Below are 14,540 nucleotides of genomic sequence, written 5' to 3' on the forward strand. Positions count from 1 at the left end.
TTCAGTCATTACTGAGGAAGCCTTTCCCTGCAAGCACTTTGTCAAAAGCAGCAGATTTTCACAAAAAGGGTTTTTTTTGAGACACCAATCGACTTTGTAACAACCAAATACACATTGATATTCCAGCAAATTCTAAATTTCACTCTCAAGAAAACACACCAAAGAACTAGCTCCAATATTGTGGTGGGTTGATGCTGGCTGCATGCCAGGTCTCCACTGAAGCTGCTCTATCCCTCCCTTCTTCAGCTAGACAGGGAGACAGAATATAACAAAAAAAGCTCATAGGCCAAGGTACGGACAGGGAGAGATCACTCAATCACCAGTCACCATCACAGGCGAAACATACTTGATTTGGGGAAATTAAATTATTAATAAATCAGAGTAAGATAATGAGAAATAAACCCAAATTTTCAAGCATCTTATCCCCCCCAACCCCAACTTTTTCTTGGGCTTAACTTCCCTCATTTTTTTCTACTTCCTCTTCCCTAGCAATGCAGGGGAATAGGGAGTGGTGTTGTGGTCAGATACATGGTCTCTGCTGTTCCTTCCACCCCTCCTCCAGGGGTCCCTCTGCACAAGAGGCTGTTCTCCATTAACTTCTCCAAAGTGCATCCTTCCTCGGGGCTGTAGTTCTTCATGAACTGCTCCAGCTTGTGTCCCTTCCAGTGGGGTGGAGCTGTTCAGGAACAGACTGCTCCAGCATGGGTCCCCCTTGGAGTCATAAATCCTGCCAGCAAACCCTCTACAGATCCATTCTCCACAGAGCCACAGGTCCTGCCAGGAGCCTGCTACAGCACAGGCTCCCACACTTCCTCAGGCATCCACCTGTTCTGCTGTGGGATCCTCCACAGGCTGTAGGTGAAGATCTGCTCCACCAGAGAACTCCACTGGGACATCCCACTTCACCATGGTCTGGACCATGGGCTGCAATGGAATCTCAGCTTCAGTGCCTAAAACACCACTTCCCCCTCCTTCTTCACTGCCCTTGTCTGCAGAGCTGTTTCTCTCACATATCCCTCCCTTCTCTCACTGCAGTTGCTATTGCCCAGGGCTTTTTCCCCTTTCTGAAAAGACATTATCCCAGAGGTACCACCACTGTCCCTGATGGGCTTGGCCTCAGCCAGTGACAGGCCCATCTTAGAGCCAATTTGACACAGGGCAAATTTTCAGCAGCTTCTCACAGAAGTCATCGCTGTAGCTGCTTCAAAACCAAAATCTTGTCATGCAAACCCAATACAAATATGGTGCCAAGGGGGCAAAAATATAAAATCCATTCTTTATTAAATAATCAGCATTACACATTTCCTGGACTTCATTTCCACTAGAAGAGAGAAATAAAAAAGATTGCTCTAAGATCCTTCTAGAAAATTAGAATTTGCATCAATAATAAGAGCATTCCCTTTAGGATACTCTCTTGCAGATGATGCTGGATTTTCAAATCAGACTCTGTGAAGAGTTATGATCCCATCTAATTATGTGAAGGAAAGCAACTGCCACAAGGACATCATAGTTTCTCTTCTATGTTTTCTTATACTAACAGAATATTGTTGCAACAGAATATTATAAAGCATGCTGCTTCAATTCTTTATCATTCAATAACATTCAGAATTGTTAAGAACTCAAGTAACTTCTTAGAAGAAGCTTCCTCTGTTCATTTAGAAGTCTCAGGGTTCAAGGCTTCTCAAAGAACTCAATATTCAAAAGCACAAATTATGTAAGAGGTATCACGCTATTTTGAAAAGCAAGTAGTTTACAGACTCTATTATCCACATGAAGACAGTCTTAACCTGTTGGAGATGGACAGCTTGATTTCAATGAGCTTTAGGATCTACTGTTGCAGCAGATAAAGGAATTAAGTCTCAAATGATGCTATTAAATCATATTATCCCTGGCTTCTATTACATACAGGAGAGAATATTTCACATGATACTATCCCTAGGAAAATCACTTCATTCTACTTCAAAATTAATTATGCTTGGCTTAAGAATTTAGAGTTAGTTCTTTGTTAGATTGCCTCTTATATTGTATATACAGAATAAAAACTTACAGCACATGCTCTTTCCAGTCTGAATTCCACTTACACTTCTTAGCAGTTTTAGACAACAAAGGAGCTCAATGCTTTTTACAAGCCCTGCCTAGCTGGATTGTCTGCTCTTATTTTCAAACACATATTCAAGTAGTATTGTAGCAGGATACTCTACCCCTGAATGTGGCGAAGAAACTTAGACAATATCCTATTTGCAAAGCTATCAGTGGTGGGCTGAGTTCAGGCCATGTGCTGGTTTTGGTGTTGAGTCTGGCTAACTAACCCCAAATCAGTATCCTGAGAGTGAGGCAAAGATTTGTCAGACAAGCTGCTAAGCTGATCTGGCAGACACGGGACAGGCAGTTGGTTACTTTATACTATGAAAGTCCAGTCCACTTTCATAAGGCTAGGTTTCTCTAGCATATTCCTTCTTGACACTCCTCAAGGTTAAGAGAGAGATCTGCCCATGAGCATTGGAAGGGCAAGTTACATCCACGCCTACGTAATTATTCCTTCTTGCAAGCTTTAATAGAATTGCTGTGCAATAGTGCACTGTACTACAGTGTACATGCACTGCTAGCAGTTTCAGCTTTTATACTGTGCAGGAAAGAATTCTGAGGCTAATGTGGGATCCAGCCACACCTGGACCCCTCTCTGAGAAGGAGTTGAGAAAGCAGAGCTCCTTTCAGCACCTCATGGCTCAGTGGCACGACTTGTCACTCCTTGACAAGTACATAGAGCAAATTTTAGAAGATTAGTACTCATTTTTCCACTGAAGTTTTAAAAACACACAATGACAGACTTGTGTGTTTGTTTCTGTTACAGAATCGAGAAGGTGTCTCCTTACAGCTGTCTAAAACAGCTACATACGAAAATTAAAAATTCACACCAGACCACCACACAGGACAGACAGGTTATATTAGTAAAGGATAAACTGGGATAAGTTTGCACTAAAGCCAAAGGTCTTCACCAAAACTTCAAGCTTTGGCCCTCCCTCACCAGCATCCCTGACAAACTCTTGAGATTATGTCTTCAAAGACATTTTATTCCTCAAAAGGCATTTTTATTTGCGAAGTCATCGTTAAACAGGGAATTTGTGAGTCTGTGTGAGTGTGCATCTACAGAAATTCTCAGTTTCCCAATGCAATCAAGATGTTTAGAAGACAGTACTAGAATCTGATTTTATTCTGTGTAAAATGCTTTTGTTTTTTTGACCTCAGAACATCTTCCCAAGTATTTTTTTAGTAACTGTTTTTTTTGAGGGAACCAACAGCAAGTCATTTAGGTTTCATGTGAAATTTCCAGCAGAACTTTGCAATTGCCTTAGTGTGTTTTTATGCACATGCATGAAGATTTATTGCTACCAGAAATTACTTTTGAGCCATGTGGCTATCCTGTCCCAGAGATCTGGTATCTAAGAACTGTACCTCCCCCTAAAACATGCGGATGCGTGACACACTGCACCACAGACCTTGGGCTCCGAGAGGAGGAACATAGGTGAAAGCCACATATATGGGAAGCACACCACAGCTTACCAGTACAAAATTAATTTTTGCATCATGAAGCAGCCGTATTTTCCACTGCCCTTAGGAACAATGATCTGTACACTGAATTCAGAGTGCATAAAACTAGCGCTATTCCCAAGTCTTCTATCACTATACATAAACACACAGAAAACTCTAAGAAGTAGAAAGAACACAAAACAGTCTATGCTTCAATCTCAGGTATTCACCTAATGCATGAGATACAAAGAGTGAACTACTACCTTTAGAATCAAAAATTAAGGTTTTTACACTGTGCATTACAAATGGTATCTTCTGCATTAAAAAACAACTTTCATTCCTAGTGAAACCTTACTCAAAACCTTGAATCCTTTTACAGAAAGGTCTAAGACCCAATAATGAAGGAAAAAGAAGCAATTTCTGACGTTCCCAATTTACATACACTCTTTTGACAGATTGTAGACAGTATCAGCCAAGCAGAGCTGCCATGTTCTGAACAGCTAGAAAAGCAGAACACTACGAGCCAAGATACCAATACGCCTCCTAAAAGCCAGACAAAAACATTTCTAATTGGCTTATTTACCTGCCTCATGGAACAGAACAGTGGCAATAAAAATGTCAGAATTAAGCTTCTCTTACAGAACATTATTTATACATCAATTTCTAGGTAAACATAAGCAACCGTTACAAACGTAACTCTTGAAAAAAACATAATCTAGGTCAAATTATAAGGTTTCCAAAACCTTTTCTGTAACACAAGTAGGAAGCACAGAATGGACACAAAGGAAGTTACAGAAAATATCAAAAGCAATCTTATCCTAGTAAGGACTTATAACATGATGAGCTCCAGAAAACGTTTTGTGCACAGCAGTTGCCAAATATTTAGTACTGTTAAAGGGACATAAGCTTGCAGCTAGCACTGACTCGAAATTCACAGAAATAGAAGGTTTTTCTTAGGCGTTTTCCTTTCTTCAGTGCTTCATCTACATGGATACCACTGTGAAACTCATTTAGAGCTAAAATTTAAATAAACGGAAAATGCAAAGAAACGGTTTAATCTGAGCGGAATGTGCTGTTGGCAAACAGGCTGCATTTAAAGCTAAAAGCTTTGTTGCACCAAAACACCAGCAACACTCAGCAACAAGCTGCAATGGAAAAATATATTTCAGAAAAGAGGTTCTTCTCCTCCTCCCAAAAACAAACACCACCCCCCTCCCCACAGAAAAAGAAAACAAAAGAAGAAAAAAAAACCCCAAAAGGCACATAGGAAAGGCTTCAGAGCTGTAAATAAGTTTGCATCTTTAAGTTTGTTCCGCCTTCAAATAAATGTCATATTATTCCATCTTTACTCTCTAGCAGTTAAGGAATCCTTGAGAAAAATACTTGTCTCAGAAGCAAACTTGTTTTTAAAAACAATTCAATAGCAAGCAAGAATACCCCAGGGAGGGAAATGTGGTGAAGAGGTGGTTACACCTTGACTCTCAAAGCCAAGGCCCACAAAGCCAGTTAGCTATTTAGGCAGACAAAGGACCTGCCAGGAAAGGCCTGCAACCAAGAAAACTTTTATTACCGAGTCCAGGAGGCATAGAACAGTGAAAAAAAGTTACAATTTCTAATTTACAGGGAGCAAAAAAACCCCACGTGTTTTCAGAAGCAGTTTTCAGTGCTTTTATACACTACAGTGCCTGAATTGAAAGTAAGTTCTTGCAGTTGCACAGAAGGGACACATTATCAGATTACATAAGTAGCATCACCTCTATTTTTAAAATACCAGCCCAGTATATTTTTGGGTAATATTCTTGCTCTAGAACACAACACTGGTTGATACTTTTAACCTAAAATTGCATGAAAGAACAAGCTTGGTTTCTACATAAAGCTGAAGTAAGGAAAATGGTAAGTTGTTTACTAGGTTTAAATAGAACTAAACAAGTTCACCTTCCCAAACCAACTTTTGGCAGCTATTAACCGAAGCTTTCCAGAAAAAAACAAAAAACAAAACAAACAAAAACCCAAACAAACAAAAAAATCAGACAAAGAAAGTCAAAGTCACTGAAAACATTAGGAAAGCAGTAAACAAGGAAAAATGCCACCACTTAACTTTTTGGATTTAATTCATTTTTGTAGCTTCAAGTGAAGATTTCCATGTTTCACTTGATTTCTGGAGAGAGACCTAAGCTTTTCTCACCCTTCAATCCCCATTAAACTGTAAACAATTTACTGGAATAGAAAACCATACTGACAGCAAACCATATTTTTGGAAATTTAAACACTCGGTATCCACAGGAAAATATAATCAAGCTTTCAAAACTATTTTTTCTGGCCCACAATGGTATATTCAGTACTTTTCCACTATATTTATTTTAAAAGGAGAAACCCTGACCTGAAGAAAAAGTCAAGAGTAAGATGACAAAACAGCAAGTATTTCTTCAGTGCTCACTTTGCTCTTGATACAGTAAGACAATGTAATTTTCTTTAGAGTAATAAACTTTGGTCAGGCTAACAGAAGATACATTATTTTACCTAACCCAGAAGTCTATACTTTTTTTTTTAAACTTAATATCATATGCTAATTTACAAAACATTCTAAAATCTTAGTGCTTTTCCTTTTGCTTGAATATCTCCTCAAGATACATAAGATTTCTCCATTTGTGAGCAAAAAGCATCCAAATGTATGCCAAGAGCCCAAAATGAAGACAGTTATTTACATAACAAACATGACAAACAAATTATATGACAAAAAAACGACAAAAAACTATAAATAAATTTGCTTTATGGAAACTTAGAGCAGAACTTCTAGGAAGCTCAATGGAAAGAGGGGAAGGATCACTGCTACCCATACACTATTAGTGCCAGAGTAAGAAAAACAATTTCAGATAGAAATCTAAGCTGACACTAGAATATGAGCATAGACTAGAAAGGATCATATCCAGTTATGAGCTGAAATGAACAGCCAACATCTAAAATTACATCTAAAAAGAGACGCAGAATCAAAAGGAAGTTTAAAAAAAAAAATCTAAAAAAGAGCTTGTGTGACTTAGTGACTGCTAGATCAGGAGAACAGATGCTGCTATTTACAAAATGCAGTCAAGCTGAAGCATTTCTGGTTTCTACAGAACTCTAGGTATTAGCTCCTATTAAAAAACCAAAAAAGAAAGGAAACTTTTTTTTTTAACTAAGCCACCAATGTACATCCTATAATTGCTTACCTCATTACTAAACAGCAAGAGATAAGGAAACATTTGTGTTTGATTTCTTCAGTTTTAAAGCACTATCAATGCAGTCAAAAAATAAATATCAACCAAGATATTATCAAATGTGTGCTTCATGCTTCATTTCTTTTGAAAATAAAAATTCTAGTTATGATGTCCTGAAAATCAATTCAGCAGAATCACATAAAGTCACAAATTTATAGATCAAGTCATTTTGAACAATTATAAGAAAAAGTTGACTAAGCAAAGCTCATTTCCATACATGAAGAGCGGCATACTGTTAGTATGGAAAACTATGGAAAGATTTGAGAACTTTGAGAACCTCCACTGTTTTCAAGCAACTCCTTATCCCAAACCAAAGCCATTCCCAAGGTCAGGCAATTCTGCAGTTGAAGCTCAGCAAGAGAAAATTTCATCTCTTTCAACAGACTGAAGCCTTAAGAAAGGAGGCAAGTAGGCTGAAGGAGGGAAGAGTCAGATAAGGCCATCTGAGTTTTATTGAGCATTTAAGTCTTTAAAAAATATGCTCACACCCCTGCTCAGAATAATCCCTGACATGTCAAGATTAATTCTTCTCCATTAACATCTCCAGCCAGCCTCACCCCACACACGTGATACAGACCCATCATCCGACCATGTTTACAATAAATAGTGCAGAGAAAACAGACACTGTAAATAAGACTAACAATTTAAAGCATCATGCCATTACTTTAATATTCTTTCTCAGTTTGAGAAAAGCAACAGTATTAAACACCACCAAAAAAGCCCATAACAGACAGATGTTTCCTAAACTACTGATCTGGTAAAGCAACACATGGATTTTGAAGGGAGCACTCTACAATGAATAACTAAACCCATTCCATCCAATGGCTGGAAGAGACAGAACATGCTTTTGCTATGAAGTGAACTCACAAAAAAGGATGTTTTAATTCACTGTATATAAGAGCACTATGGGAAACAGTAACTGATTTGTGTACTGGCATTGTGCAGAGGGATTTGTCAGCTTCCAGATGGATCAGATCACCACCAGCAGTGAGGATACCATATTTAAATTCTTAAGCTTGAACAGTTTATACATTTCAACTGAGACACCTTTCTATGGTGGCTGACCACGACAGCAAGCATTACAGGGGAACATCCCTATCATGCAACAGGACACAGTCAAATTGACTTGGACAAAAATCCTAAACCTAAGAGATCTGCCTAGCTAGAGATCTCAAAGTTCACTGAAAAAAGTGGCTAGTGTTGTACAGGAAGGCTAAAAAAGACTTCAGACAAAGTTATAAAGTCATTTATCAAAGATTACTTCCAAGAAGGTTAAAGATTTGGAAAGTTAGCCTGTCTTCCATAACACCACTCATCAGGATAAACCATTTGGGAGCAATGGGCACAATTTTCACCCTTATTACTCTTAACAAGCATGCAGCACAGAGCTCAGACATGGAGCACTTACAAAGCAAAGAGTGAATTCTCTTGTGAGTTTACACTGCTAGAGCAAATGCAGCAATGAAACAGAAAAGTAACTCCTATTTTATCCTTCACGGATGCATACAGGGGAACCTACCTTCTCTCCTGGCAGTCTTTATTTGTCCTGCCATAGTGGCAGAGGACACAATGTCTGCTTTGGTTATGACCAGAAATCTTGCCATCCTTTCTGGATGCTCATTTCATTTACTCTATACAAGTGTTTTGCCAGGATTATGAAAGGAAGGATATTCCCTTCCATGTCCTCTGCTAAGCAAGTGTAGCTCTCAATCAGTCCCTCAAGGTTTTAAAAGAAGAAATATTTGGCTGCTGACATGACCCCTCTCTTCTGTGCCATAACAGCCCTTGGCAAACTGTGGAATTCTGATACATTTATCCACTAAAGCAGCAAGCCTTAGAAAACAAAGAGGTAATCAAAAGCCCACCTGATGCTTTTATGTATGAGACAGTTTCAGACCACAGGTTGGAGCACTATTTGTCTGGTAAATACAGTCTTGAAGATCAAAGGGAAAGGACTTAGATGGTTCTTGAAGTCCCTCCAAGCAGTTACCAATATAAAACACAGAAGAGGATGGAAGGAAAAATAATCCAGCTAGCAATGCTCTGCCTTTCCCTGGGAGAGATAAATAAACTCGCTCCTGCCTGATGTTTTAGATCTAGTTTAGATCAAGTGATAAACATGACTTGATAGTCTATCCTAATACTGAGATTTTCCCCAAATGTCCAACCCAAGCCTTTCTGGAATTTAGATCCATTGTTCATTCATTCTAGCTCATGTTTTGTTTTTGCAGCAGGCTTTTCATCCCCATTTCTTTGGGAACATATCATCTTAAGCCTCCTTTTAGCCAACCACACCACCACTAAGTCCTTCAAACTTTCTTCACAAAAAACTCCAAAGAACTAAAGATATGATACAAGCTCACATTAAATATTTAATTTACATTAAATAATAAACATTAAATATTATAATTTAAATTTTCTAGTTTTAAATTATATGCTCTCCAGTATTCTTATTCTTCCTTCCAGCTTGTAATCTATTTGACAAAGCATAAGAATTTGTTCACCAAGACTCTGCTGGACAGGACCTTGTAGAGCCTGTACCAAGTACTTGTTAGCTGACCTCACTTGACTTCTGGGGATAGTTTTCCAGCTAATTTTACTCACTGAAGTGTAGTTTAGAGATCATAATTCCCTAGCTTGTTAATAAGGCCATAATGTGAACATTGAGGACTCCAGGATATCAACATATGAATGTAATAGAATTTCTCTGCACAACAGGGTCTGTTACTCCATCACAGAAGCAGTAGCAATGCTGGATTTAAAAGAATTTATCCTGGCTAAGTCTGCTTTGGCTGTTGCTCAACTTGTTTTCCTAGGCACTGAAAATGTGTTCCAACACTGGTCCAGTATTTTTTCTTTGAGCTACAGTTAAAATCCATCAGCTTCCTCTTTATCCCATCCCATTTAGCCTATACTGAAGAGGTATGAACCAATCAATCTCAGTCTGCTACTTCCCTCCACTATCTTGAAATTGCAATCCACTACATGAGATTGCTTCAACTAGTTGCTTTTTTAAGCACCCTGGAATTAATTTCATCAGGTCCTACCAGATTGAAAATCTACTGCTTATCCAAGCAACCTACAGGTTTTCCGCCTACCCTCCAGCCTAGGAAGGTACTATTTATGCTTTTATCATGCTATTGACTACACAGGCCGGATTAACCGTTTCAGAAAACATTTCAATCACCTCAGCATTATCTGTTAATCCACTAATCTGTGAGGTTTTTTTATTTTTTGCTTTCTTCCAATATGCATTTTAGCTATGCCTCCTTATGTTTTTGACCATCCTAGCTTTATTCATACATCTTTGTGCACTTTCTATATGTTCCTTTAGTTTACATCAATGGAAAGATGAACAGAGAGCAAAGTTCTTTTCACATTATTAATTTTCCCCTCAAACACAGGTGTTTGGTATCATTAGACTACTTCTCCAAGAGGCTGAGATTGTTTCTTTCTCCCTTATATTTGCCCCCAATCAAGCTCAGAGTGCCAAATTCTATGCTTTTTGACACTTACGGGTTTTATTCTGCTGTTGTCATCTTTTATCCTATGTAGACTAGAATCTTGTTGCACCTGCAGAACCTGCCCTCCATCTATGCATTCTCTTTGTTTATGAAGAAAATGAATTTACATATGCATGGAGAGCAGTATGTTCTGCTGAGTTTTCTCCACCAAATGGTTACAAGAGATTTTAATTATCAAATCTCATCCTTTCAGTGATTCTTCTCCAGTTATGGACAGACACCTTGTATTTATATTCCACTCATACATATCTGATTGATCCAAATGAGGCTGGCAGAAGACTTTGAATGAGCATGTGTTGAGACATTCCACTGCTGTTCTTTCCCAATATATTTGTGTTGGTGTGCAGACACCCAGCACACTGAGAGGAATGACGCACTCTTCTACAAGGTCATAGGCACTATGCTATAAATACGTGTAAAATACCCCATGAGCAAGAATTTATCTAGAACCTGTGATAGATATTGGGGGTTTTACCTCAAAAAATATTCACCAACATTTGAAAATGCTAACATTGAAACTGCTTTCACTTGATTAAAGCATTGCAACTGAAATATCTTTAAAATATTTTTTAAATTATCTATTGAGGTAAAAATGGTTATAGGAACTTCATTTTATTAATAAAAGCAAAAATTAAAAAAAGGGAACTAGTTTGCTGACACTGTATAATAACACTTACAAAAACAACTTGTCTAACCTAAATTGGAAAATAGGTATATTCTCTCAGGTAAAAAAGTATATGTTATTATATATAAATATATATAGCCTCCAATGAGAAAACTCATTACCTGAGCATAAGTCGAATCAATAGGAATTTATGTAAAAAAATAATTAAAATTCTACAGATTCTGATACATGCAATATTATTTATTAATAATAAATAATGTATTATTAATAATAATGCTATTTATTAATAGCAAAGAACAAAGCTGCACACTTAGCATTCCACCTTGTATCAGAGGAATTTTTATCCAGGGGGAGGCAAAAAACCCCAAAACATAACAAAGGCAGGCTCAGAGGGATGCCACTCTGATATAGGCTGCTGCCAATCCTGAAGCTTACACCAGCCATACAATGCATTCTACCAACCTGCTCCAGACACAAAGCTGCAAATTCACCAGGAGCACCAGTTGCTCATGACTAAATATTTGCTGACTGCCCCAGCAGACAAGAGGACACTAACTCAAAGAAAGAAACAGCAATCAGACCACATGGAAAATTCTAATCTTTGATTTCTTCACTGATTTATGCTGGAAGCAAATCTGAAAGATGAATAAAGCATATTTTAGAGTTCCACATATTGAGGCAGCTGGGGTGGGACGGGATAAAAAAGAAATATATGAGTCCAGGCTCAGACTTCTAGTCTGGGATGGACCAGTCCACAGGAGAATGAGGGGAGCCCCAGTTCACAGGAGAACTTCTGGGATCTATGTCATTTAATGACTTTAGACAGCATAATTGTACATATTGCTGTGGACTTTAGTATTGTTTCAGATCCCAAAACAGAGGGATAAAGTAATACAAGTGCTGATGCTGTTCTAAATGGGATTTCACATTTTTATGTTACTAAGCTATTTACCTTTGGAAGCACTGCTGAAAGCCACAAGGTCTGTGGGGTGATAATATTTCATTTAACAGTTTGCTTTATCTGCCATCTTCACTGCAGAGATCTGAACAATATTATTCTTGGTCATTAATCAACAAAAAAACATTTCATGCCTGACAATAGTCCTCAGCATCCAAAACAGAATACTTGCACTGGATTATTTCTCCAACAAATGCAGATCCAAAGATTACAATGAAAATTTTCATTTATGAGTACAGACACAAGAACTAAGATTTGCCACTCTAAATTCATAAAATACAGAATACTGCTGTCTTAGATCTATGCTCCTGAAAAGGAAAATTTACAAAAGCAGCTTTTAAAAATTTTCTTAAAATAATGTTATATTTGATTTTATCTTGTTTAACTTGCTGGTAAACTTTTACTGCACCTTGAGTACATACAACTCGTTTCACAGCTACTAAACCTTTCACAACTATGTTTATTAATCACACCACCAATGACCATGGTATTTGAACTTCATCTGCTGTGTGAAGATGGACATTTACTGACAGAACTTTTTGGCCTAGTTAAAAGAAAAGCTAGTAACAAAGTTTCTAAACCACACTAATAGCTGAACAAGCCATTAACCTCAAATACATAAAAACCTAAAATGGAGTCATCCAGTCCTGTATTCTGACCTCCTCCCAGAATTTAGGTGAGAGATCACCATGTGTTTGGCCTTTGAATAGACTGACATGTTGAACCTGACAAAAACAAATCTTCCCTTAGCAGCCTTAGTTGCAGTAACTTATCATTCTCACCAGTAACAGCCTCACTTCTCATATAAGCCTTTAGGAGGGAAGATGCCAGATTAAGTTTTCAACTCAATATTCAAGTCTGGGGTGGTTGCTTGTTTCACTGGCTTTGGTTTTTAAAGAAAAGCTATCAAGCTTTTCACTCAGACCATGTGAAAGTATCAGCTTTGAGAAAAACTCCACATGCACTCCTTTTACCTAAACTGGATAAAATAAGTCACACTGTATTTATCACACTGCACACTACCGAGAAGTTAGACAAAATAAACAGAGACTCTTTCAGCTCAAATAACCCAAGCCCAAAATGTGTTTCTATAGGTATAACATATAATGCTTTTTATGTTATGCATATTTATGTGTATAATGTATAAATTATTATATCTATAATACTTTCATGCATTACTATTATGTTTCCCTGGATTTCCCTACATGCAACCTGTTAAAGTTCAGGAGAACAAGCACAGTAGTGAGAATCAGACAGCTATCTCCAAGCACAGCTCTAGGTATTCACTTGTGACCAAAAGAAATATTCAAATTTCCTTTTCCTACTCTGCAGCTAAAAGTAGTATTTTTAGCAGTGCTGATGGGCCCGTTGACACAAGACTTCCAAGACCTGCACAAAAACCTGAGGTGAGCAAGACAATCGCAATGCAAGTAACTATAATTAGACTGCAAGAGTACAAAGTAACATTTATTTTTGTTAGCATTAGGTCAGTAAATGTAACCCTCTATTGGCCGAGCTGCCTATGAGCTTTGAAAAAAAAAAAATAGTTTGGATCCAATCGGTGCCAGCAGACAAACTATTTACCAATAAACAAGGGCATTCTGACTGGCTCTGCCTTAACAAGCTCACACGGCTTCGAAAATCTCCAAAACTTCCCATTTATATTTTCAACTGGCAACACTAATGTTAATACCCAAATCCTTCCTGCTTTTCTGTTAAAGCTACCCGGGTAATACCACAGCACTGCTCATACAGACTGAAACTAGAGTGTTAAAGTTGTGATTTTAGTGCTTCCTTGGGGATGCCCCAACTTTCCAGCCATTCATTGCCAAATCCTCTCTGCTGGATTGCACTGAAAGACTTTGTGCTTTTTCACAGAATAGTTAGGGTTGGAAGGGACCTCTGGACATCATCCAGTCCAACCTCACTGCCAAATCAGGGTCACCTAGAGCAGGCGACACAGGAACGCATCCAGGTGTTTTCTAAGTGTCTCCAGCGAGATTTCCCCACCCCCGCCTTTTAATAACACTTTTCCAAATGTTTCTTGGGGGAGAGAGCCGAAGGGGTGGAGAGCACTTAGCACGAATTAATTGCAGGAATAAATCTGACAGGGTGGATCAGACGCCCACCTCGTCGCACCGATGAAACCCGAAGGTGCCCTGTGTGGGACGGGAGAGCCCCCGGCCCGGTCCCAAAGCCGAAAGGGGTGGTGTGCCGCGCTCACCTGCACCCCGCTGAGGATCGCCTCGCTCTTCTCCCTCACGTCGGGGAAGGGGCACCTCCGGGACAGCATGAGCAGGCGGGCCAGCGCCTCGCCCAGCCCGTCGCGGGCGGCGGGCACCGGCAGCCCGTCGGCGGCCGCCCCGGAGGCGATGCTCTCTGCTCGGCGGAGCACGGCTTGCCCGATGGTGTCCAGGGCGGCGTCGCGGGCCGCGGCGTCCCGGCTGCACAGCCCGTCCCAGCGCACCTCGCCCTCCCGCTCCTCCATGGGGCCGCCCGGCCGCTGCTCCCCCGCCGCAGCCGCCTCCTCCTCCTCCTCAGCAGCCCCGGCGCGGCCGCCCCATGGCGGGCTCCCGGCAGCCGCCAGCCCGCCCACACAGACGACGACGAGCGCGGCCGCGGCGAGCGCAGAGCCCGCTGCCCGCGCCGCA

At 39.5% G+C, this 14,540-nt stretch overlaps 1 protein-coding gene across 2 annotated transcripts in view; it reads right to left on the reverse strand.

The window, feature by feature from the left end:
• SESN1 (sestrin 1) overlaps positions 1–14,540 on the reverse strand; it is a 112,566-nt gene that overhangs the window by 63,458 nt on the left and 34,568 nt on the right. The window contains exon 1 of one of the 2 annotated variants that reach the window (XM_023923918.2): positions 14,114–14,392. The exons of the other annotated variant lie outside the window; for it this stretch is intronic. Coding sequence (XP_023779686.2) covers positions 14,114–14,377 — 264 coding nt within the window. The 5' untranslated portion in view covers positions 14,378–14,392. Of the gene's footprint in view, positions 1–14,113; positions 14,393–14,540 lie in introns of those variants that run through there. 2 annotated transcript variants of the gene reach the window in all.

This window comes from Cyanistes caeruleus, chromosome 2 (assembly GCF_971803275.1).
Source record: "Cyanistes caeruleus chromosome 2, bCyaCae1.hap1.1, whole genome shotgun sequence".
NCBI lineage: Eukaryota > Metazoa > Chordata > Aves > Passeriformes > Paridae > Cyanistes > Cyanistes caeruleus.